Genomic DNA, 26,244 nt, shown 5'->3' with positions numbered 1-26,244 from the left:
ATCACTAATCATCAGGACAAAGCAAATAAAAGACACAATGAGATTATCACCTCTATACCTGTCAGAATGGCTAGTATCAAAAAGACAAGAAATAACAAGTGTTGGAGAAGACATAGAGAAAAGGGAACCCTCCTGCACTGTTGGTGGGTATATAAATTGGTGCAACCACTATGGAAACCAGTATGGAGTTTCCTCAAAAAATTAAAAATAGAAATACTGTACAACCTAGCAATTCCACTTCTGGGTAATATCCTAAGAAAACAAAAACACTAATCCAAAAAGATGTATGCACTCCTATATTCAATGCAACATTATTTACAATAGCCAAAATACAGAAGTGTCCATCAATAGATGAATGAATGAAGATGTGATACATATATGTGTGTGTATATATCAAAGAAAGACAAATAACGTTATGATTTCACTTATATGTGGAATCTAAAAAACAAAAACGAGACAAAACAGAAACAGACTCATAAATACAGAGAACAAACAGGTGTGCAGGGGATTAAGGGCATTAAAAGATACAACTTCCAATTATAAAATGAGTCATGGGAATGTAAAGTACAACGTAGGGCATATAATCAATAATACTGCAATAACTTTCTATGGTGACAGATGGTAACTATACTTTTATCATGATCATTTCATAATGTATATAAATGTTGAATCACTGTTCTGTACTTGAAACCAGTATAATATTGTATGTCAACTATACTTCAGTATAAATAATAAATAAATAAATAAATAAATAAATAAATAAATAAATAAGACTGAGTTTCTAAGTTTCTGGAGGAGTTGGTTAGAGAGTAGCACAGTAATTTTCCTACTTAATAACAAACATGTATTCTCCACTTTTAATATATTTTTGTTATTGTGAGAGAATAAGTGAAATTTTATAACTGTAGCTGAATGTTTTGGGCCACTGCTTGCCACCAATAATGTTGATAAAGACTATAAAAAAGAAAGAGAGGCAAATGCTAATTTAAAAATGTGTCTGCAATACTCAAAATATAATATCTTTCAAAGTTTATAGGCAAGGAGAAGGTCGTTATGTAACCATGAAAACCACACAAAAATGCTTAAGATTTCTAAACTCAGTTAATATTCAAACTATAAAATGATGTAAAACTTATATTTTAGAATAAGATGTGGTGGTTCCAGTTTTTCCTGGTCTCGTGTTTCACCTGTTTAATTATCTCAAAATATTTGTTCTAAATGCTCAAATGAATATAGTACTGTTGAATTGTAGTGACTGACAATATTGAGGCTATTATAAATATTACATGATATTTATTCTCCTAAATTTTTTTGTTAAGAAATTTGCTCTTTTTATAGAAAATAGTAATCCCTAATCCTTTCAGAGAAATTGCCTCTATCAGTATATTCTGGACATCTTGCTCGTATTTCTCTATTAAATTCTAATTTCTTCCTCTATTTCAATAGAAATTCATATAATTATTTAGTATTTTCAAAGTGTTTTCTCATTATCTATTCTTCCTCTTGTTTTCTTGTTTCTGGAAAATTCTTAAGTTTTTGGCCTATGTATGAATATATATATAGTTTAAAAAAAGAGTTGAAGGTGATCTGTGATAAAGCATGAAAATAAAAAAATTCCTAGTTCCAAGATAATTAGCAAAGAAAAGGGGGAAATAAAGCTAGAATAGTATTGGGGCACCTGAGTGGCTCAGTCAGTTAAGCGTCCGACTTCACCTCAGGTCATGATCTCATGGTTTGTGAATTCAAGCCCCAGATAGGGCACTGTGCTGACAGCTCAGAGCCTGGAGCCTGCTTCAGATTCTGTCTCCCTCTCTCTCTGCTCCTCCCCCACTCATGCTCTGTTTGTCTCTCTCAAAAGTAAATACACATTAAAAGAAATTTTTTTAATAAAAAACAAAGCTAGAATAGTATGTGAGTTGACCAGAAATAGAGTGCTTTCCAGCATGGAATAATAGAAAGTAATGATTTGATTTCTAAAAAAATTAAGATTTCTGACCTAACACTGTATAGATTATGCAGATAAGTTATTTTTGCTGTTTTATTTCTTTAATTCTTCCAAAAACTAGATGGAATTAACATATATACTTTTGGATATGCTTGCCCTTGGACAATGTCTAAGGTTAACAGAACACAAAGTGACCTAAATTTTTAATCCTATACAGTTGTCATCTCACTAATACAGACTTAATGGGGTTAATTTAATATAAAAACAGAAAAATGGATACCTCAGGGAAATCCTTTTGGATAGACTTGTACCGTAAAAGATCTTTTCATTCACTCATTCAGCAAATGACTCTCAACATTGCCTGCTGGTGGTTAATACATTGACAAAAGAGGATTCAATGTGTCAAATCTTACGAGGAAGAGAGAAAAGAAACCTTCACCATCAAAAAAGTCACATTAAGAATTTTAAAAATTCATTTTTGAAATGTTAATGGTAAAATTAGCATCTTAATATTGATGTCCAAATGGAAGATCCAACTATCATAATTTTAACAGTACACCGATCTTAGTATCTTATCTTTTTTTACTTTCCTTTATTCCACGGAAAGAGATCATTCATAAGCTTTATTGACTGAGTTTACTGGCTGTCTGAACTTGAAATGAAATCTGTGTTGAAAACAAAGTCTAACCAGAATATACAGTACCTCTATTCTAAATCTAATGATGTAGTTTTGTTGCTGCCTTTCCAATAAAAGATTAGTACAACGTTTGGCTGGTCCTCAACTGATGTTGAATTAACAGGCAAGATAGGTCAATCAGCCTATTCCAATTTTCAGAATGCATGCATTCATTCATACACATTGTTGAATACTTTATATGTGCATATTATGCTAATCATTTCTGATTTCTATACATTTATTCTCAGTCATGGGGATGACTGTGTTGTAAGATTGGGTTGTTTTGTCTGTACAGATTATGAGTATCTTCAGTATAATTCAATGTAAAGGAAGTTTCTGCCTCCTCTCATCTCAACTTTGGCCAGGTGTAATTTTATCTCATCCCAAAATCCTACTTAAAAATGATCCCTGAATATGCTGAGAAAATAACAGAATGCTATACTTAAGTCAAAACTTTTATATAGTTCTTGTAAGAGAATACTTATAATCGGTTCTGATTCATTTGAAGGTATGGGCACTCTCATTTGATGTGTTTGTTGTAAAATCCTGTGATTACTGCATGTGTGTATAAAAAACAAGCTGCAATAATTTAGACAAGACAACTGCAGTACATAAAATCAGGCATGTTACTGGCTTCTTATTCCTAGTACTGCTTTGACATTCTAGGGAAATTAGTACTGGACTTAATTTGTCCAGATTTTATCTGGAGTAAAGGAAAATTTTAGATTTCAGGCTATTTATATCAATTCAGTAAACTGTCCTCACTGGGAAATGCCAAACCTGATTTCTCTCGTCAGGCATACTAAAGCAATCTGCCCACCCTGTGTTTCAGTTTTGCATGCAACTCTACACCTAACAAATAGGCTTTCTGATAGAAGAGATCAATGACTTTAAATGATACACAATCTTATGTCTTTATAAGTCACCTTTCCACACTGAAGCATGAAAACTCCATAAAATAAGTTAATATTTTTCTTTCAGAGAAACAATATTATTTGCTTTCATTATAAGTAAATAGACTTCATATCAGACAATGATTTTTTTCAAATTAAAGAATTAAAACAATCCTATTAAAACCAAAACAAAGGTTCATGTTCTCACATCTTTATTATAGTATATAATTCTGGCTGAATAATAACTCATATTTTTATATCACAAATTTGCCTTTCAGTAACATAAAATACATTTAAGGCAGATTTACCTTACAGATAGCCTCAGCTTCTAAACACCACTACACTGATTTATACAAATAGCAAAACCACATAGAGGAGCATCTACTGATATCTTTTTTAGTACTTATTTTTAGATTTAAAAACTCCATAGTAAGTAGAATTCCCATAAAATTTCAGTTTTGGAATAGGAAACAAACACTAATCGTATAAAATTGCCTTTATCTGATTTGATTGGATGAAGTTATTATTAATAACATAACCTTTAAATTTCTAGGGAATACCAATACTTTATATTCCTCAGAGAAGTCTCAATAGCAAGCAAAATGAGGAGCCATTATAAAATCATATTGCTAAGTATTACATTAACTTACAATTCTACTGATATAATTATATGCATATCATAGCTAACAATTGCTATTTAATATATCAAGATACATCCATAAGTTTCCTTTGGTTGCATTAATATCAGGAAGCTAGGCAGCACTGAAGATTCATTCTCTGGTCTTCTGGTGGTTAGTATAAACTGAAGCTTTTGAACCTATTTGGTGATCCCAATTTGGGGGCCTATATCACAAAATCTTCAGGAGACTAGTGGCCTCAGGTGGAAGAATTTGAAGACTGGAAGGCTCGCAGTTAAGTTAGAGTTATCGTTAGCAGATCTTAGGGAAACAGGAATACAGCCAGAATTACTTGATAGTTATTAGAAATCAAGATTCATTAAATCATTTCTCCTTCAGAAAAATATCTTTAAAACTTGTGTATTTCCAAATGTTCTTTTTTAAAAGAACATATAAAATTAAGATATTTGTGAAAATAAGCCAGTTTCAAGTAAACTTGTTTCTCTTCATTGTTCCCCTTCAAAGGAATTCTTCCCACCAAGCACAAATGCACTAATCTTTAGAGCAAGACAAACTCTTCTGTGCTAAATCTTTTTAATCTTTTCTTTTCATCCTCTGAGAAAAGGTCTTCTTCATTGGTTGTAGTAGATGTAAAATCATAGTCTCTGGAATGACCATTTACAAAAGTAAATAAGGGATATTTCTCCTTAGAAGAAATTTTCAGCATCTGTAACAGAAAGTACAGAAAAATCCCTTATTGGATGCAAGAGTGTACAGTAGGACCACGTGACGAAATCTAATGTTCTAGCCCTGAGTCTCTCTTGTTAGCTTCTCTCATTTACACTTATCTAGTACCATTGTTTCACTGTTCTGGCTTACAGAAAATGAAACAAAATGGTATCCCTGACTATAGTAAAATACTGTGAAAGATTGGTACCTTTACACAGAAGAAACACCATTAAACTTAGTCACAAGGTCCATTCTAATCTCAGTTCTACAACTTACCTTGATGTGAACTTGGACAAAATTACTCTACCAATCATCTACAAAATGGGGCAAAAGATACCCAGTCCCCTTACCTCAGAGAATTGTTAAACTGACCAAAAGCTATAATAAAAAGTTATTTTTAAAAATTAAGTTTAGTCTTTTCAGAGTCACATATTTGAAAAAATATTTCTGCAGTAATTTAGTAAACAGGAAATACAGTGTTCTCATAAATAGCAATAATCCATACCTTACATATTACCTTCTAAAACTATATAATTCAGAAGTGAAGGAAGTAATACTTGGAATTGTGGGGATACCAACAACCTTTATAACCTCTGTCAATGTGGGACTCGTTAACAATCCAACACCCATTCTAAACCACTTTAAATCTTTCTGTGAAACAAATTTAATTAAAAAATTAAAACAATTTTCATTAAAAATGAATAAAAATTTTTGGATGACATTTTTTGACAGAAATAAACTTTTCTATAGATAACCAGGATCTATAAGGATTCTGAAAAGTTTATGTGAATTAGAGAATGCTGAAAAAATATCAACAGTACTTACACATCATTAATCATGATCAATTAATTATAATATGTTTCTAAAGGACAATTTCAGGGGTAAAAACTAAATTCTCCCAAATGTCAATATTCAACTGCAGGATCATCAAATTCTTATATATTGCATTTATAGATTCTCTTGAAATGTGGCTAAAATAAATATATAGCCCTAGCATACAATGTTACTTAAAACATATTCCAATGAGACAGTTAATATGAAATACATTTTTAATTGAATGGAAATGAACCATTTAAAAACAAGTACTTAGAAAAACTAGATATAATGAAAATCATAACCTATAATTCTTACACTCCTAAAGTATACATCGTTCAAATTTATTTTACTTACATTCTACAAAAAAAAAAAGGAAAAATGCAGAAAATGAAAATAAGAGACAGAGGAATCTGGCATTTAATCAGGCCTCTTTCACCTCCAGCCAATGGCTGGAATACAGTCCAAAATTGTCTTCATTTTATATTCATTTAATGTCACTTGTAAAAAGTCCAGTATCTAGTGGGCAGGTATCATTGTATCATTTTCAAATCAACACAACAAAGCTAATATTATCATCTCTTCATCCTTTCTTTCAAGATCAATAAAGAAGTCATTTGGGTTTATTAGCTGCTCATCAACCATGATTCAAATCTGTGACCCAGGGCAAAATGTCAGAAAGGAGCCCTCTATTCTTTAATTATAAAATGTGCCTACTATTTGTAAACCCACTTGCACTGTGAAGCCCCCTTGTGCATATTTATTGATTCAGATTTTGACAATTATAATTTTTCTAACTTTTTTCAATTTACTTAATATATTTTTAAAGATTATCAACTGAAAAATATATTAAAGTTTTACTCAAATGAAAATTTAACTTCTGTCCACACAAAAACTTGCACAACGATATTTACAGTAGCTTTATTCACAGCTGCCAAAAGTTAGAAGCAACAAAAATGTCCTTCAGTAGGTAAATGGATAAATAAACTGTGGTATATCCCGACAATGGAATATTACTCAGCACTAAAAAGAAGTGAGCAATAAATAAATAAATAAATAAATAAATAAATAAATAAATAAATAAAAGAAGTGAGCTATCAAAGCCATAAAAGACATGGAGGAACCTTAAGTGCATTATCACTAAGTTAAAGAAACCAATCTGAAAAGGTTACAAACTTTAAGATTCCAACAATATGATGTTCTGGAAAAGGCTAGTGGTTGCCAGGGATTAATAGGAAGGAAGAGATGAATAGGTGGAGCATAAGGAATTTTTAGGGAAGGAAAGCTATTCTGTATGATACTGTAAGGGGGCTACACAGCATTATACCTCTGTCCAAAACCACAGAATGTACAATACCAAGAATGAATCCTAATGTAAACTATAGACTCTGGGTGATAATAATGATGTGTCCAATATAGGTTCATCAGTTGTAACAAATGTCTGGGGAGAGGGGTGGTTGATAGGGAGAAGGGAGTGTATGGAAACCTTCTGTACTTTTCACTCAGCTTTGCTATGACACTAAAACTGCTCTAAAAAATAAAGTCTATTGGGGTGCCTGGGTGGCTCAGTCGGTTAAGCATCTTGACTTTGCCTCAGGTCATGATCTCACGGTTCATGGGTTCAAGCCCCATGTGGGGCTCTGTGCTAAGATTTCACAGCCTGGAACCTGCTTCAGATTCTATGTCCCGCCTCCCCCCCCCCCGCCACCGCTTCTCCCCAACTCACGCTCTGTCTCTCTCTCTCTCTCTCTCTCAAAAATAAACATTAAAAAAATTTAAAAATAAAAAAATAAAGTCTATTTTAAAAATATATATTGGGTAAATAAATATGGAAATGCCAAAGGAAACTTTAGAAATTACTGAACTCTCACTTTATAAATAGGAAAATTGAGCCCCAAAGGATTTAAATTACTTTCTCAAGACGACTTAACAACAGCAACAACAACAAAAAGAGATAAACTAATAAGGAATTATTGGGACATTAGGCCTCAGTCACTTAAAAACATGCCTTTCAAACACTTTTCCTAGCTCCTACATACCACATCAAGAATGTTTTTTCAGACTTGTTTTTTTAAAAAGAATAACTTGATTTGAAAATTTAATTCTAAGACTCCACCAAAAAACTGCTAGAACTGATACATGAATTCAGCAAAGTCACAAGATGTAAAATCAACATACAGAAATGGGTTGCATTTCCATACACCAATAATGAAGCAGCAGAAAGCGAAATCAAGGAATTGATTCCATTTACAGTTGCACTGAAAACCATAAAATACCTAGGACTAAACCTAACCAAAGAGGTAAAAGGTCCATATACTGAAAACTATAGAAAGCTTATGAAAGAAATTGGAGAAGACACAAACAAATGAAAAATATCCCGTGCTCATGGATTGGAAGAACACATATTGTTAAAATGTTGCTACTGCCAAACGCAATCTACATATTCAAGGTAATCCCTATCAAAACAACACGAGCATTCTTCACAGAGCTGTAACAAACAATTCTAAAATTTGTATGAAACCTGAAAAGACCCTGAATAGCCAAAGTAATGTTGAAAAAGAAAACCAAAACTGGAGGCATCACAATTCCAGACTTCAAGCTATATTACAAAGCTGTCATCATCAAGGGAGTATGGTACTGGCAAAAATAGAAACAAAACAAAAACATAAAAACACAGATACATGAATCAATGGAACAGAATAAAGATCGGAAATGGATCCACAAACGTATTCAACTAATTTTGACAAAGCAGGAAAGAATATCCAATGGAAAAAAGCCAGTCTCTTCAGCAAATGGTGTTGGGAAAACTGGACAGCGACATACAGAAGAATCAACCTGGACCACTTTCTTACACCATACACAAAAATAAACTCAAAATGGATGAAAGACTTCAATGTAAGATAGGAAACCATCAAAATCCTAGAGGAAAAAATAGGCAACAAACTCTTTGACCTCAGCTGCAGCTACTTCTTACTTGACATGTCTCCAGAGGCAAGGGAAACAAAAGCAAAAATGAACTATTGGGACCTCATTAAGATAAAAAGCTTCTGCAAAGCAAAGGAAACAATCACCAAATCAGCATGGAGGATCCTCAAAAAATTAAAAATAGAACTACCCTATGACCCAGCAATTGCACTACGAGGTATTTATCTAAAGGATACAAAAATGCTGATTCAAAGGGGCACATGCACCCCAATATTTATAGCTGCACTAGCATCAACAGCCAAATTATGGAAAGAGCCCAAATGTCCATCAACTGACAAACGGATAAAGGAGATGTGGTATATATATATATATATATATATATATATATATATATATATATGTACAATGGAGTTTTACTCCATGATCAAAAAGAATGAAATCTTTTTGTGGCAAAATCTTGCCATTTGCAACAACATGGATGGAACTAGAGTGTATTATGTTAAGCGAAATAAGTCAGAGAAAGACAAGTATCATATGATTTCACTCATATGTGGAATTTAAGAAACAAAACAAATGAACATAGGGGAAGGGAAACAAAAATAAGATAAAAACAGAAAGAGAGGCAAACCATAAGAGACCCTTAAATACAGAGAACAAACTGGAGGAGAGGTGGGTGGCAGGATGGGCTAAATGGGTGATGGGCATTAAGGAGGGCACTTGTTGGGATAAGCACTGGATGTTATATGTAAGTGGTAACTCACTAAATTCTACTCCTGAAATCATTACACTATATGTTAACTAACTTGGATTTAAATTAAAAAACATTTTTTTTTAATGTTTGTTTATTGAGAGAGACACAGCATGAGTGGGGGAGAGGCAGAGCAAGAGAGGGACACACAATCTGAAGCAGGCTCCAGGCTCCGAGCTGTCAGCACAGAGCCCAACATGGGGCCCGAGCTCACAAGCTGCAAGTAAGATCATGACCTGAGCCGAAGTTGGACACCTAACCGACTGAGCCACCCAGGCGCCCCTTGGGTTTAAATTTTTTAAAAACTGAAAATTTAATTCTAAAAACTTTTATCAAAAGTCAAAACTTTTATTTTCTTCTTTTATAGTCCAAGAAAGGACACATTGTCAAAACCTTAAAGTCTCTTCATAATGGATAACATAAAATTTACATGAAAAAAAATTCTGAACTAGGTTATCTATATGACATGAGGTATTATCAACTGATACACTATACAAAATAAAAGATAACAAAATTATTTAGTAACTTGGGGAAATACTATATAACATTAAGAGAAAAAGCAGGATATAAAGCTATATATAAATTTCATCTCAATTATGTTAAAATCTTAAATACATGTTTTCAAAAGACTAGATGGATAAAGAACAGAATAGTATCTCTAAAGGAAAGACTTCATGGTGATTTTTTTTTATACTTCTCATTTCCAAACTTTATAACATGTAGTTCTTGTTTGGGTAGGAGAAAACCATTTAAAAAAAAAAAAATTAAGGTGAGCCTGGGTGGCTCAGTCAGTTAAGCGTCAGACCTTGGATCAGGTCATCATCTCATAGTTCGTGAGTTTGAGCCCCACGTCAGGCTCTGTGCTGACAGCTCGGAGCCTGGAGCCTGCTTCTGATTCTGTGTCTCCCTCACTCTCTGCCCCTCCCCTGCTCACGCTCATCTCTTTCTCTCAAAAATAAACATTGAAAAAAAAATTTTTTTTAATGAAGATAACTGAGTTTACTATCTCATAGTTGCTTTTCAAAAGGGAATTCAGTGGTTTGCTCAACAATGATTTTAGAATAGGCAAGTCCTTCGTTGTATTTTAATAACATAGTCAAAAATACATTGAAGCGGCTTTATTATCTAAAAGGCAAATCATTTTTCAAGAGGTCAAATGATTTATCACATTTTTCCTATGTGCTACCTTGACAGGTCTCAAAATCTACAAAGGAAAAAGCTAGAGGACAGAAGTTAAGCAATTTCTTCCTTCATAATGCTAGTAGATATAAGGAAGAACAGAAATAGAACCAGCCAAAACCTCTCCCCAGGCCAAAACCTTTACCTCTAGCCTCTACCACCACACCTGTACAACTTTGCCCAGTACAGAGCAGTCTAGACCTCTGTGGTTTATACTCACCACTGTATTCACAGTGGAGCGACATTTGATGTAGTGGTTAGGTTCTAAAGTCAGCCCATGATGTGAAAATCAAATATAGTCAAAATCAATATAGTCAAAATTATCTTCAAAAGGCCTTTAAACTGTTTAAAGGGTGTTATGCATGGTTTTGTATGTACAACCCTATTCTGTAATGTGTATTAATGTACAATACGCTACAGTCTATAGCATGTAATAAAGAGTACACATGGAAAAATACATTCCTGTTGTATTACAAGAGTTCATGTAGTTGAACTGAAGTAAGTTAAATGTGCATGTGATATTCATTCCTCTGTCTTCTCACTGCTTAGTCTTAAATTGCTGTAACCCAACTTTTACCCCTCACTGTACTGAAAATACACTCTTCTAGTCCTCAAATAAAAGACTTTTATTAGTTCCTGTCCTCTTGATATTTTTACAGCGATCAACACTGATAAGCATTTCTTTCTGAAAATACTCACTTCCCTAGATTTCTGTAATATTTTACTTTCCTGTTTCTCCTTCTGTTTTCTGAACTATTTCTTCTCTATCTCCTTCTTCATTGACTCTACTTATTCCTGCATCCCAAAGTGCAGATATTAATCAATTATTGATCCTTTATCTTCTCTATATATCCTATATTCTCTCTTACAAATATTATCTACTCTCAGTTTCAACCATTTCTCTGTTAGGCTTTGTTATTATCCGTGTTTTGCAGTTGCAGGAACTGAAATATTGAGGAATTAGGTGACTTGTGCAAGTTCATGTAGCTAGAAACTCATAGAGCCAAGATTTAAGCCTAAGTGTTCTGGTTCTGTTATAACCACTATACTATACCGCCTCCTACAGTAAGTAGATGCATGCTGCAATGTCAGCTCAAACTGATATATCAAAATAAAATGACCGTTTCTGCCTCCCCAAATTAGCTCCCTTCTAGACTTCTCTAGGTTTCTATCATTGGTAACATCATTTATATTAATTAGGAATTGTTTTTGTTGCCAACTGACAAAAAACAAAATAAAAAACAACAATGGCTTTAAGTAATAGAAATTGTTTTTATCACATAAAAGTCTGATTGCTGGCTTTGGTTAATTGATGTCAAACAGTTTCTACAATTCTCTTGACCTTTCCCTAGTGATCACAAAGTACTGCTGAAATCCCAGGTGTTGAATTCACATTCAAGGCAGGGACGGGTAGACATAAGGGGGAGTGACAGAACCACATCTATATCTACCATTTCATCAGAAGAGCAGAAACCTTCCCAGAAACTTCCCAGCACACACCCGCTTATATTTCACTGGGCAAACTGTGCTTAAATAGAAGGGAGACCAAGTTTAAGTAGGTACACTGTTACCCCAAGTAAAATCAGGTTTCTCTTAGCAAAAAAAAAAAAGGTGGATATTGAACAGGTAACTAATGGTGCTTATATTATCATTCAAGAGGAGAACCATGATAAAAATAAAACAGGGTAATGTGGTAAGGAAGCATTTGAAGGCTTCTGTAGATTGGTCAGAAAAGGTTATGCCAAGACAAATGACAATAACAAGTCACATGTAAGAGTTCCAGTAGAAGAGCACTCCAGGTAGAAAAATCAGCTCATACAAAGGACTAGGATGCCAGTACACTCAGCACATTGAAAGAATAGAAAGAAGGCTAGAATGGGTCAAGGGTAGGGGAAAAGAGGAAGACAGATTGGTATACAAGAGCGAGATCACCCAGGCCCTTGTTAGTCACATTAAACATTCTACCTCATAACATTCTACCATAAACATCCTATAACATTCTACTGTACTGTTTTTGCTCATGATGCAGCCATCCTTCATGCTTCCTTTCTGACCATAGAAAATCAGTCCTCAAAGTTCCAGCCCAAGTTCCACTGCCAAGAACCTCAGTCTGAAGTGATTATACCTTTCTCTAAAGTACTACAGAATTGTCTCATATAGCACAAAGATTACAAACATGGACTATGGAACTTAGTCTCTGCTCAGAACCTGGCTAGTACTTTCAAACTATCTGAACTGGGCAAGTTGCTTAACTAGATGGACTCATTTTTCTTTGCTACAAAATGTCAGTATTGATAACATCTATGTCACAAAGTTGTCATCAGACGATTAAATCAGTTAACATATGTAAAGTACTCAGAAGATTACCTGGCCTCTAATATGTTGGCTATTATTGTCGTTATTATCATAATATTAGTTTTCTGGCATTTACCAAATATATTTTTGTAGTCATTTATCCTTAATATCCCTTTCATGTCTTCTCAATTAAATAATAAGTCACTGAAGATTTTCAAAGAAATCAGAGTTCTTATTAAATCCCAGAAGTAAAAAGGACCTATGAAAGAAAAATATCCTGCAGATTTCACTTGGCGAATACAGAACTAGAAGGAAAGGAAATAGAATCATCAACATAAATCTGACACTCTAAGGTGTTTACAAAAAGACATTTACCAAAATAGCAATGGGTATGAGAAATTGTGTACCATTGGAGAAAATGGGAGTGTGTGTTCTAGAAGAGGAAGCAAACTTACTCCCTTACTTTGTGAGATGAAAAAGTAAAAGTCACATAGAGAATGATTCTAACTCAATATAAGAAATGCTTTTTTAACAACAGAGGTCTGTCCAAAAATTAAAAAGACTTCCAAAGAAATTATTAGCTCACTATTAGCTGAAATGAGGACTAGCAAGTCAACTGTGTGGAACCTGTGGACTGATGTATAAATAGGAAACTGTATAGAATAGTGCTTATAAGCATGTATTCTTAAGTTGAACTGTCTGAGGTTTGAATCTCAGCACCACCATTTATTAGTTGTGGCCTTTGTGAAGGTTACTGACATAAGATTCCTCATGTATACAGGGAATAACAGTACCCTCCCTCAGAAGCTTTGTGTTGGTTAAATGAGATAATGTATATCAAGTATCAAACATATGGTAAGGACTCCACAAATGTTAGCTCTGGATTGAATAACCTCTAAGATCTCTTAGATATCTAGGATTCAATGGCTGTAATATAAATTTTGTTCTGTAGCTAGAGGACAACTAGCCACTTGTAAATATTTTTTCCTGTGTTGACATCCATTCCACAATCAAACGATTAACTTCCTAATACTCATATTTTTATTTGAGACTTTTTGGTCTCAAGCATCAGTACTATCATGTAGTAAGGTTATCATTAAATAAGAGTATTTTCTTTATAATTATCTTTAGACTGAGAACAAGTAAAAGGAGGAAGAATAGGGGATGTGAGATAAGATAACAATAATCTACATCAGCAGAGCAGAGGAGGTATCTAATTTCAGGGGGGATAGAGATGTGATGGCAGGATATTTATCAAAGTGAGCAATTTCACCCCACAGAACTCGGAGAGGAAGATTGTATAAAGGCACAAAAATAAAGGTGAGACACAAAACTGAAAACAAGGAAACTCACTGAAAGCCTATATATAGACTCAATTCTCAGGTCCCTCTTCACAACCCCCTTCTCTGCTCCACACTAGGCATCCTACACATAGCAAAGTAAAGGTTTATTCTTTGGAAAAACTGAATAAAGATATGGCCTTTTTAGTACACCAGGCACAGTGATGACTAAAAGCTAAAGAATTAAGTGAGACTCTAGAATATTAAACTATAGGGTTTTCAGTATCCTTCACATCTCGGTACTGGAGCACCAGCAAGCAACATGCATTCCACAGGGAGATGACAGAACTCCCCTCTGAAAACAATGAAGCAACTCTAGAGAAAAGATTAGCCCTTACTAACACTTGGAGGTCACCCAACGAAAAGGCAAGCTTATCACCTGATCACCCTACTATGAAAATCATCAGCTAACAAGCCATGCTCAAACACACCGAACTTCTCACCTCTTTAGTGCCTCACTCTTAAGTATAAACACATAGCAGTTATTTAAGGGAAGGCATCCAAAGGAGAACTGTAAGATTAAAGCTGAAACAAAAACAAAAAAGGATCCAGAAGGAAACAGAAACAGCAAAAGAATCAGAAGAATTTCAAAATTACTATAATTAATTTCCTTGGGGATCAGAGATAATACATCCATTAAGAAAGAAGAGAATACAACAGAAGAAATATGTGAAAATGTACTGGACTTACTATAATTCAATTACTGAGCTCCTTGCTAATTTATAAAACAAACTTACAACAAAATCTCTTTAATTCATTCCTTCATTCAACAACTGTTTATATATTCCTCCAATATATGACAGGCAATTTCTAGGCACTGGGGAAACAATAATATACAAAACCAGCAAATACTCCTGAGATTACAGTCCAGTAAAGTAGAAAAGTGGTAAATAAATTAAATATGCATAAAGTGTTTATAGATGGTATATCAGTGTGTGTGTGTGTGTGTGTGTGTGTGCGCACTTAAATTAACATGCTAAGGAGAAAAATAAAACAAGGAAAGAGGGAAGTAACAATTACATAAAGAAAGGGTAGCCAGGAAAGGGCTAAGAAGGTGACAGGTGAGTAAAGACCTGAAAGGAGTGAAGGAGGGAACCATGAGGATATCTGCAGGAAGAGAATTGCAGGCACAGAAAAACAAGCAGAACCCTTGAAACAGGACACCTAGCATTTTCAAGAGGCCAGTGGGGCTGGACTTGAGAGAGGTGGAGGAAGAGATTAGAGAAGTAAGGCAGGTAGAGGGAGTTTCCACTTACAGAAGGCCTAACAGGTCACTGGAAGAGTGGAGGGCTTTTGCTCTGAATGAGTTAGAAAGCAAGGGATTTTGAGTAAAAAAAGTGACACAATATTAGTTACTTTTTTTTTTTTAATTTTTTTCAATGTTAGTTACATTTTAACAAAATCACTCAGGCTGCTGTTTGGAAAAGATACTGTATAGACAAAGCAAGGGAGATCAGTTAAGAAGACACTGCAGTAATCCCAAGGAAGATATGCTCGTGGACCAGGGTAATAATGGTAATGGTGAGAAATAACCAAATTCTAAATATATTGGAAAGATGATAGACTTTGCTGGATTGGGCCTGGGGTGTGAGACAGAGCAAGGGATTCAGGATGATTCCAAGTTTTTAGACTGAACAACCAGAGTAGTGCAGCTGCCATTTATAGAGTAACCAAATTCTTTTCATTTGGTTTATTTTACTTTACTTCTATAATTTGCTAGTGTAAAATTTCTTTGGATGGATTTAAGATAAAACTGTAATGCCATGTTCCTTTCTATACAGAGTACTCATGATAAAACTCCAATGAAATAAAACTAATTTTATGTTAGGATTTTTAAAATGGATTTGTTTATTTACAGTTATATTTTACAACTTGGAAAGAATTAAAACAAGTATTTTATAAATATAATTATTTAGAAGGCCATGATGAGATTAACCATGCCACCAACAACAATCATTAAGAAATGGAAAAAAAAATAGATAAAGCAACTTTTAGAAAGCAGCTGAAAGCAACCAAGAAAAAGAAAATCCTGAGAAGTAAAAATCTTAAGGGATGTATATCAAGAAGTGACAGAAGCCAGGGGGCGCCTGGGTGGCTCAGCTGGTTTTGGCTCAGGTCCAGGTTTGTGAGTTAAGCCCCGCATCAGGCTCCATGCTGACAATGCGGAGCCTACATGGGATTTTCTCTCTTTCTCTACCACTCCCCTGTTCTCTCTCTCTCTCTCTCTCTCTCTCTCTCTCTCTCTCAAAATAACTAAAAACTTAAAAAAAAAAAAAAAAAAAAAGAAAGAAAGAAATGCCAGAACACAATGGAATAAATATCTTTAAGGTACTGAACAAAAGACTGCTAAAATAGAATTCTGTGCAGCAAAAATATTTTTCAATAATGAAGGCAACCTCTTCATCATTCCTTTCCCTCCCAAACAATTCATTTCTAAAGCCACTAGATGCAGCTGGACAAAACAGGCATCCATGCCAGGGTCAGAGAAGTCATCCTGGTCTACTGAGTATGTGGAAGCCAGACTGGAACCTGGCAGATATTAATCAACTGATCAAAGTTAACATCATCAGTAAAAAGACAAATTGAAATAATGTGCGAACCACTAGGATGCAGTAAGAACACACAGAATCACTTCTGTGATACACCTGACAAAGATGCATAATCTGAAAAATCCTGAGGAAACATCAGGCAAACACAAATTGAGGGGATAATCTATAAAATTATCAAAAGTATCTTGTAAAAATAAAGCCAAAAACAAAAGTGCCCATAATCTTTGAAAACAATCAAGGTCATGTGAAAGTCAAGGAAAGATGAGGAACTATTCTAGATTTTTAAAAATTCAGTATATATAAATGCAACACATTATTGTGAACTGGAGCCTTTTACTATACAGAGCATTACTGGGACAGTTAGCAAAACATGAATAGTTTCTGAGAATTGTATGGTAATAATGTACAGTGCTACTTTCCTGATTTTGATAGTTGTCTTTAGGAATTGCACACTCAATTTTTCAAGGGTTATGGGGCATCATGTTGGCAACTAATTCTCAAGTGGCTCAGGAAAAAGTTATTTGAACCATATTTACAACTTTTCTGTACGACTGCTTTTATTTCAGTTTTTTAATGAAGACATAATAAAGTTATAATCAACAAACAAAAACTGAGAGAATTTATCACCAGCAAACAACACTAGAAGAAACAGTAATGGAAATTCTTCAGAGAGAAGCAAAATGATCCCAGAAAGAAACAAAATAACACGAAAGAATGAAGGTCATCAGAAAGGGTAATGTTGATTAAAACAAAATGCTTTGTGGAGTTTAAAATATATGTAGGATTAAAATATATGACAATGCAAAAAATAGACTTTAAGGAAAAAATATTACTAGAGATAGAGGGTCATATAATTATGAAAGAGTTAATTCAATAAGACCTAACAATATTAAATTTGTATGTAACTAATAACATAGCCTCAAAATATGTAAAACAAAAAGCAACAGAACTTAAAGGAGACAGACCCACGATTACAGTTGGAAACTTTTATCACATATCTTACATACTCTGTAGGAACAAAAAGGACATGAAAGATTTTAACAACATGATTAACTACTTATAGACAGGGAGGGAGGGGATCATCGGAGACAGGATTAAATAGAACTATGCCATAGAGATGCTGAAGTCTAAAGAAGTGGAAGATGAAAGAGGGATGGTTGGTTTGTATTTTTTTTATTTTTATTTTTTTTACATTTAAAAAAATTTTAATGTTTATTTAGTTTTGAGAGAGAGTGAGAGACAGAGCACGAGCCAGTGAGGGACAGAAAGAGACAGAGACACAGAATCTGAAGTAGGATCCAGACTCTGAGCTGTCAGCACACAGCCCAACACAGGGCTTACGCTCACGAGCCATAAGGTCATGACCTGAGCTAAAATCAGATGCTTAACTGACTGAGCCACCCAGGTGCCCCAAGAGGGATTGTTGTAGATGCATTCCCAGTGTATCTTCATCAAATTCACCTGACTTTAAAATTTTCCACCTCTCAATTCTTCTCGTCCATTTGCCTCCTTATCCACAGAGATTCCATGATTGACCATTTCAATGAAATAAAAGATACTCCTAACTCTATCTGAAATTCTGCTGTCTCTATCATGCCAAACTCTATAGCTCATTTCATCTCCCAATTCAAGGTTTTGAAGCATTCTTAAAGCAAGTCATGAAACTCTAACAATTAAGTTCATTATAGTAGGAAGACCCTTACTATTCTCTTGCTGATTTTTACTAATTGTGTGGTAGATTCAAATAGGGCAGATTTCATAGACCAAATAAAACTTTTATCTGAACCTTAAGGAAAATACAATGAGTGTATCATATAAAATGTTTTTTCACTCCCCAAATTAAATTGTGTTTCCTATTTTTCTTGCCTATAAACTATATTTTTAACAGAATTTAAAATTTTTGTTATGCATTTATTTGTAGATTTAATGTCTATTTTGTCCACTTTGACTATCAGTTCATGAAACCAGGAGTTACAACTTTCTTGTTCACCATTGCAAACCCAATTCTAGATGGTCATTCAGCAAACTCAGTGAATACTTACTATGGGCCAGGCACTGTTCTAGAAGGTTTGGGATACATCAGTGACCTAAACAGGCAAAACATTCCTGCCCTTGTGAGGTTTATATTCCACTGGGGAAGACAGATAATAATAAATATAATAGGTAAATATATAATACATCTATATAATAAGTAATAATATAACAGGTAAATTATATAGTGTATTAGAAAGTAGTAGGTACCTTGAAAAAAATAAAATGACAAGGTAAGAGGGAATGGTAGGGAAAACTGTTTAAATAAGGTGGTCAGATTAAGCCTCATTAAGGAGACATCTGAGCCAAGACTTAAAGGAAGCAAGGGAATCAGTCCTGCAGATATGAGGGAAAAAGCATTACAGTCCATTGCAAAGGCACTAAGATAGGAGCCTGCCTATTAGGTTAGACATCTGCAAGGAAGCCAACATGGCTAAAGCAGAATGAAAGAGGGCAGAGTAAGACATGAGGGGTTAGGGTAAGAGGGTGGAGCATGGAGAGACACATCATCTGAGGCCTTGGAGGATATGGTAAGAACTGTTTTACTTGTAAGTGAAATGGAAAGTCAGTGCGGGTTTCTGAGGAGAAGAGTAGTATGCTTTAAGTTTTAAAAACATCAGCAAGGCTGCTGAGTTGAGAACAGGTTCGGGGGAAGGGGGCTTAGAAACAAATTAGGCCATTGACCATTATAGTAGCAGTAGAGGTATGAAAAGTGGTCCGATTCTAGATATATATTAAACATATAATTGGTTCTAGGATAGGAGAGATAGGAAGGAGGTAAGGATAACTCCAAGGCTTTTGGCCTCAGCAGATAGAAGGATAAATTTGCCCTTAAATGAGATGAGGAAAATTATGAGCAGAACAGCTTGAAAAGGGGGGTGCCTGGGTGGCTCAATCAGTTAAGCATCTGACTCTTGATTTCAGCTCAAGTCATGATCTCATGGTTCATGAGATCGAGCCCCACATCGGGCTCTGCGCTGACAGCACAGAACCTGCTTGGAATTCTGTCTCTCTCCCTCCCTCTGCCCCTCCTTCACTCATGCTTTCTCTCTCTCAAAAATAAATAAACATTAAAAAAAAAAAGAATAGGCTTGAAAAGAAAGATCAGGAATTTGATTTTGGATATGTGCATAAGACAACACAAGGGATGCTGAATGGCAGCTGGACATACACAATTTATGAATGGAAAGAGGTGGGAACTAAAGATATGATCTTGGTCTTAACTGACTTATAATTGATAAAGCTATATGACTAGATGAGATCACTAAGATAAAGACATGAGAACTAAAGACTAAGTCCTGCAATGCTCCAACATGAAGAGACTGGGAAGAAGAGCAGACAAAGGAGCACTGAGAAGGAAAAACTAGTGAAGAATGAGAAAAGCCAAGATAGTGGTTGTAGAAGCCAAATAAAGAGGGTGTATAAAGGTGCAATGGGTGTTCAGCTATGACAGATACAAATGTTAGGATAGGTGGGATGAAGACTAAGATATGACCCATGGACTTAGCAACGTGGGGGGCATCAGCGACCCTGAGAGGAGTTTTGGTGGAGTGGTAGAAGTGAGAGCACTCAAATCTCTTGTTGACTAGATGAATTACCATATTAACAGCAATTAATTTTTTCTCCTAGACACTTATTTAAGTGTCTATTAAGTCTGTAAAGCAGACTTGTTTTTGGACTCTCTCTTTCACTTGCCCTCAAGTCCCAGTGGCTGCTTGGTCTTATAGATTCTACTTTCACAAACTCTCTCAAAATAGTTGCTTCCTCTCCCATCCTACAGCTCTGTCTTCATCCAAGTCTTTGAAGAAGGCACTACAAAGCAAGTCTTTTAATAAAGAATGCTGGAACCAATTATCCATGTTTAAAAAAAAAAAACAGATACATAACTTAAGACATATACAAGTTCTAAATGTGAAACATAAAACTTCTAATACTTTTGGAAGAAATGTAGGAGAATGTGGGGCTCCTGGGTGGCTCAGTTGGTTAAGAGGCCAACTCTTAGTTTTGTCTCAGATCATGATCTCATGGTTTGTGAGTTTGAGCCTCACGTCAGGCTCTGTGCTGACAGCTCAGAGCCTGCTTGGAATTCTCCCTCTCTCTCTGCCCCTTGCCTGCTAGCTCTCTCTCTATCAAGATAAACATTAAAAAAAAGAAGAAGAAACGTAGGAGAATATAAGAAATATGTTTATGACTTTGGTTATTACACATTTCTTTGATAGAAAATTCAAAACCCATAATGAAAAAGATTTACTAATTTGACTAAAATTAAAGATATCATTGACAAGTGAAAACAGTAGCCTAGGAGAATATTATCTATAACACATTGAGCCAACAAGTGATAGTATCCAGAATTATAAATTTGATTTGATTTCCTTCAAATCAAATAGCTTTATAGAGAATTAGAGAAAGGAAATGAGTAAGAAATTCACAAAAGAGGAACCAATGGACCAATAAACTTTGATAAGACATTCAGCTTCACTATTAATCAGAGAAATACAAATTAAAGCTACAAAGAGATACTATGTATATACATGAGATTGGTTAAAAATGTAAAAGTTTTACAATATCAAGTGGTAATATGGAGCATTGGAAATTTTCATATACTGTTGGTATGATAACTTTGGAGAGCATTTGACAATATCTAACAAATCTAAAAATATGCATACCCTGTGACGCAGCAATTCCACTCCAGCATATCTAGAGTATCTTAACATAATTCCAGTTAAAGTAGTACACATGCATGAAGAGATATGGACAAGAATATTCTTATAAACATTATTTGTAATTAAAAATTGAAACAAGCTAGATGACCATCAACAAAAGACAGTTTAAATAAAACTACTACTCAGCAATTAGGAATAAGCAACACCAAGACATATAGATATAATCTCTAAGTCACTATTAAATGAAAAAGCAAGTTGCAGGATCTATACATTTTTATATAAACATACCATTAATGATAAGTTTAATAACATACAAAGCAAAATATGTTGTTTATGGATATATAAAGTATGAGTATTATATATTAATTTAGGATAGTAATTACCACTGGGAAGGAAGGAAGGGAATAAGATTGGGTAAAGTTAATACAATGCAATCATATATGGGTTTTTTCCCCTTAAGCTCAATGGTAGCACATGGGTATTTATTAAGTTATTCTCTGTATTTCTGTATGCTTGAAATTTAAAAAACCAATAAAATCAACATACTGCTAAAGTACAAACCTCAGCCTGGCATTCAGGACTCTCCATGATATTATTCCAACCTCTTTTTCTAGCCTCATCCTTTGCTATTTCCTGTAGCAGTGTTTCTCAAGGCTTGCACATATATATGCCTCCTTCATTATTTTTGTTACGTATGCCATCTCTGTTATAATTAGTGATTATTTTTCTTTTCATAGTTTTTAACTTAAGTAGCCTTTTACAAATCACTAATTAATAGGAAACCATGTTTAAAATGCCAGTTATATTTTTCTAATATGATTATAAATAAACATATAAATATTAAGATAATTTACCCTGGTGCTACCTAAAAACATCAAGTATACACTTTGGGTTGTACTGTCTTAACACCAGTGGCTCTCAAATTTGGTGTACAAGACTACTTGGAAGGCTTGCTAGAACTGGAGACTCCCAAGCCATATAGGATCCTAATTTAGGCAGTCAGAAGACAGAAATCCTACCCCACGTGTACCCTTGGCACCTAACAAATTGGACTATTTGCCATTCTCTAGAAGAGCTCTACATTTTCCTTGTCCAATACCTTTCCTCCTGTTATTTCCTCTGCTTGAAGCACCCTTCCTTCTACTTAATAAGCCATTAGAAATTAAGCCTACACTTTAAGGCCCAAATTAAATATCACCATCACAGTAAAGAACTGTGACTGGGATGTGACATTGCTCTCATTTCAACATCCTTCCTTCCGCTATCAATTTATTTCTAGTTCTGTATGTGTGCTTATCATATTCAATGTAATGTATGTCTACCTGTCTTATTCTCTCTCTCCTGGCCTATAAATGCTATTCGAGGGCAGAAGCCTTAGACCTGTTCAAAAGCAGGGATTATGGCTTGGTCATTTTATCCTTTCAACATGGTAGTTACAGATACTTGCTGGGCTGAGCCCTGCTAAACAGTGAATTAATTTCACAATTTTTATTAACATTTTAAAAATTATGTAGTATAAGGCATTAGAATATTCATACCGCATTACAAATTAAACATGAGAATCTAGGCTACCTAGCTTCATTTTCAAAATGAGACAACTGACATTATATCCGGTATTGAATCAAATAATTTAAATTGTTTTAATTTTTAAAGAGAAAAAAATAACAGTGTAACAAAAAAAACACCAAGTTCAGTTTTTAAGAAGAGAAGGAAAACTACTTAACTTGCAACCTTCCAAGCAAAAGTAAATGATCAGGTTATTAATCGACCAAGAGTTTTTGACACTACTAAAAAAAACTATTAACTTAAGAAACAACCTTGTTATTAAAAGAAAGTTAATGGACTCTACCAAAATTCTCAGTACTTCCACATGATATTTCAATATTGCTTCCCTTTGCTTTAATATTGCATAATTACTCTGATGCATCATGAGCAATAATTTCTAAGTATTTTCCCATGTAAAAACCATAATATAGATATAAATAGGTATGTATGTGTATATAAACCACAAAAAGTATCAGTTTTAATCAGAGAATATCAACATGTAACTCATTTGTGAATCTTGTTTTTTTCACTTTGGTAATAATAATTCGGTTTGTTTCTATTGCAGGAGTAGACTTTTACTGTTCTAAACATACTTATTTTCACCTGGATAGAAAACAAACTAGTGGAAACAAAAACACAACTTTCTAATGGGAAATGATGGTCAACCTCAATCTCTATTACAATATCACCTGGATTGGTGTATTTTAGCACATATTTTACATGGTACTTTATAAAGACAGAACTGTCAAACAAAAATATACAAGTGTATATACTAACTTTAAGTAATGAAAGAGGGGGAAAATGGAGAATACACATTTTGTTACATTCACTTGGCCTTCTGGGTTAAAAAAGGAGAATGAAAAGACAACAATTCTGAGAAATGAGAAGTAAACTTCCCCTGTGTCTCATTTTCTCTTCTCATTCACTTTTCTGTCATGTACCTGTTAATTTTCCTCTTTTACATGGCAGGTCAAGTAAACTACTCTTCGCTTATATGAAACTTCTTATTTAACTTTTTCATTATGTTTTTACATTGTAAAGATCAAATTTCAGCCCACTGTGTCCATTTTCCAGAATAAAACTAACTGGAAGTTAAAGCAATAATGAGGTATTACTATACCTGAGCTCAAGTTAAAAATTTCCAAAAATGATTCTAATATTGGTTTTGTTTACCATAAAATTATAGCCTATAACTACTGATACTAATAAAGACAGCCATCCAGTTATGCTTGCTTCCTAAGTAAGTAATCTTTTTTATTTTCTAAAGTACTAAATATAGACAGACCTTAAGGTTCTATGTTTTAGCAGTACTCAAGGACAAAAAAAAAAAAAAAAAAAAAAAAAAAAGCTAAAGTTTAAAGGTAATGAGAAGGAGTTAAATAAACCTATTTCAAAGACCCTATAAGTAGAATAGATCAGATTAGACAAGCTTATTGGAAGGTAACAACACAGCTCATTTAATAAAGCAGTTCTGAGAAATCCAAAAATACCATTTCTCTTTAAAAAAAATCAAAGAAGCACTTGGACTAACAAGAAATAATGCACAATTTGGCTTGATCAAATACTTCATTAATTTTTTTCTACCCCCTAAGGTATTGCCCTTTTAAAATCCTCTTCAAATAAAATATAACCTAATTGCTTGCACATGGCTACAGTTTGGGAAGGGATTTTTATTTCAACAGTGCCACCTAGTGGGGCAATTGATACTTTCAGGCAATTGGTTTTATTAGTCTCAAAGGCTAGGAGTCCCCAAGTAGTTTTACTTTCTGGTTCACAATATTCCTGATAATATTAACATTCAAGGGGAAATTTTACAAAAGAATAATTTACAGATTTCTGTCCTCTGATAGGCTATCTCTAATAAGAATTAGGTCATTTACAAATATAATATTTTAAATAAAAGTACCTTAGTGATTTCTTCAGAAGCTCGTTTGAAGTCCTGAACATTTCGACAGTAAAATCCTATTGTACAGCTAGGATCCATTTTTCGAAATGACATCTTTTTGGGAGAAGGGCAGTGGAATGTCTGTAATTTTAAAAGTACTTTAAGATTAATTTAGTTTTATTGGATGGACTTCAGTATATACAAGATATTACTTAAATTAAAATTTGCCATTTAACTTTTCTCAAAATTATAAATATGCTTTGGAACAGTGTTTTAGTCTATCCTATGAAAATGGTACTTTCCACCCCCCAAAGCTTTATTTACATTCAGTTCACCAAATCTCCACCGTATATGATATTAGTGCCATTCCACAGAAGAAAAGAAGTGTGTCAAAAATGGCATGCATTTCGAACACTTGCAGAAGGGAAGAAAAATGTGCCACTGAAAAAGACATACATAAGCTAGCACAGGGTTTAGAATTCAGTTAGTTATTTCTATGAAAGTTCAATTAAGCCTGTTTTTTGAGATTTTTTAATGTTAGAAAACCTTTTAATAAGGATATCAAGACATTGTAAACAAATTACACAGATTCATGTAAGTGTTCCATAATGATATGAAAATAGGTCAACGTGAGAATTTTAGCATCTGACACAATTCATACACACTTACATATTCTTCCAACTCATTCTTCTACTTGTTTAAGTTCTTGTTTATTCCTGTATGGGACACAGTTGTAAACTGTTCTATGATGGTCCTTGCTATCCTCCTTACCAGTCTTCCTGTCACTTCAGTTCACTTTTCTCATGTAGTCACAGTGCCACAGATATAAATTGGCTAGGGAGGCTGCTCTAGCCTCTCTACTCTTGCTAGTGAGATATGGCTAACTAGTAGAGTCTGGGATCTTCAGAAAATACAAAAGAAAAGGGTAGAATATAAAGATAATAATTCCAGGGGCACCTGGGTGGCTCAGTTGGTAAAGCATTCAACTCTTGATTTCAGCTCAGATCATGATCTTAGCGTCATGAGATTGAGCCGTATCAGGCTCTGTGCTGGGCATGGAGCCTACTTAAGACTCTTTCTCTTTCTCTTTCTCTTTCTCTTTCTCTTTCTCTTTCTCTCTCTCTCTCTCTCTCTCTCTCTCCCTCTCCCTCTCTCCCTCTCTCCCTCTCTCCCTCTTCCTCTGCCCCACTTGCATGCACTCTCTAAAAAAAAAAAAAAAAAAAGCTAATCATTCCAATCTTTTTTTTTTTTCGTTACCACATTCTGGTGCTTTGCTTAAAAGATTTTTTTTTAAACTGCTTGAATGCTCAGAGGTCTTGTCCTTAAAAATCATTGATGCTACCACCAAAGTCTTTTTGTATGTATAAAAAAAGGACCATAAGTAAAAATATATATATATATATATATATAT

At 34.2% G+C, this 26,244-nt stretch overlaps 1 protein-coding gene across 2 annotated transcripts in view; it reads right to left on the bottom strand.

Moving 5' to 3' along the window:
- Positions 1–3,709: 3,709 nt before the first annotated feature.
- Positions 3,710–26,244, bottom strand: part of ATG4C (autophagy related 4C cysteine peptidase) — a 95,859-nt gene continuing 73,324 nt past the window's right edge. For both annotated transcript variants that reach the window (XM_042997438.1, XM_007089858.3), the window contains 2 exons: positions 24,855–24,974; positions 3,710–4,858 (listed from right to left, as the gene is read on the bottom strand). In XM_042997438.1, the coding sequence (XP_042853372.1) occupies positions 4,691–4,858; positions 24,855–24,974 (288 nt within the window). In that variant the 3' untranslated portion in view covers positions 3,710–4,690. The remainder of the gene's footprint in view (positions 4,859–24,854; positions 24,975–26,244) is intronic.

The sequence above is a fragment of the Panthera tigris genome, chromosome C1, assembly GCF_018350195.1.
Source record: "Panthera tigris isolate Pti1 chromosome C1, P.tigris_Pti1_mat1.1, whole genome shotgun sequence".
Classification (NCBI taxonomy): Eukaryota; Metazoa; Chordata; class Mammalia; order Carnivora; family Felidae; genus Panthera; species Panthera tigris.
This window is presented reverse-complemented; position numbering and strand designations above follow the sequence as displayed.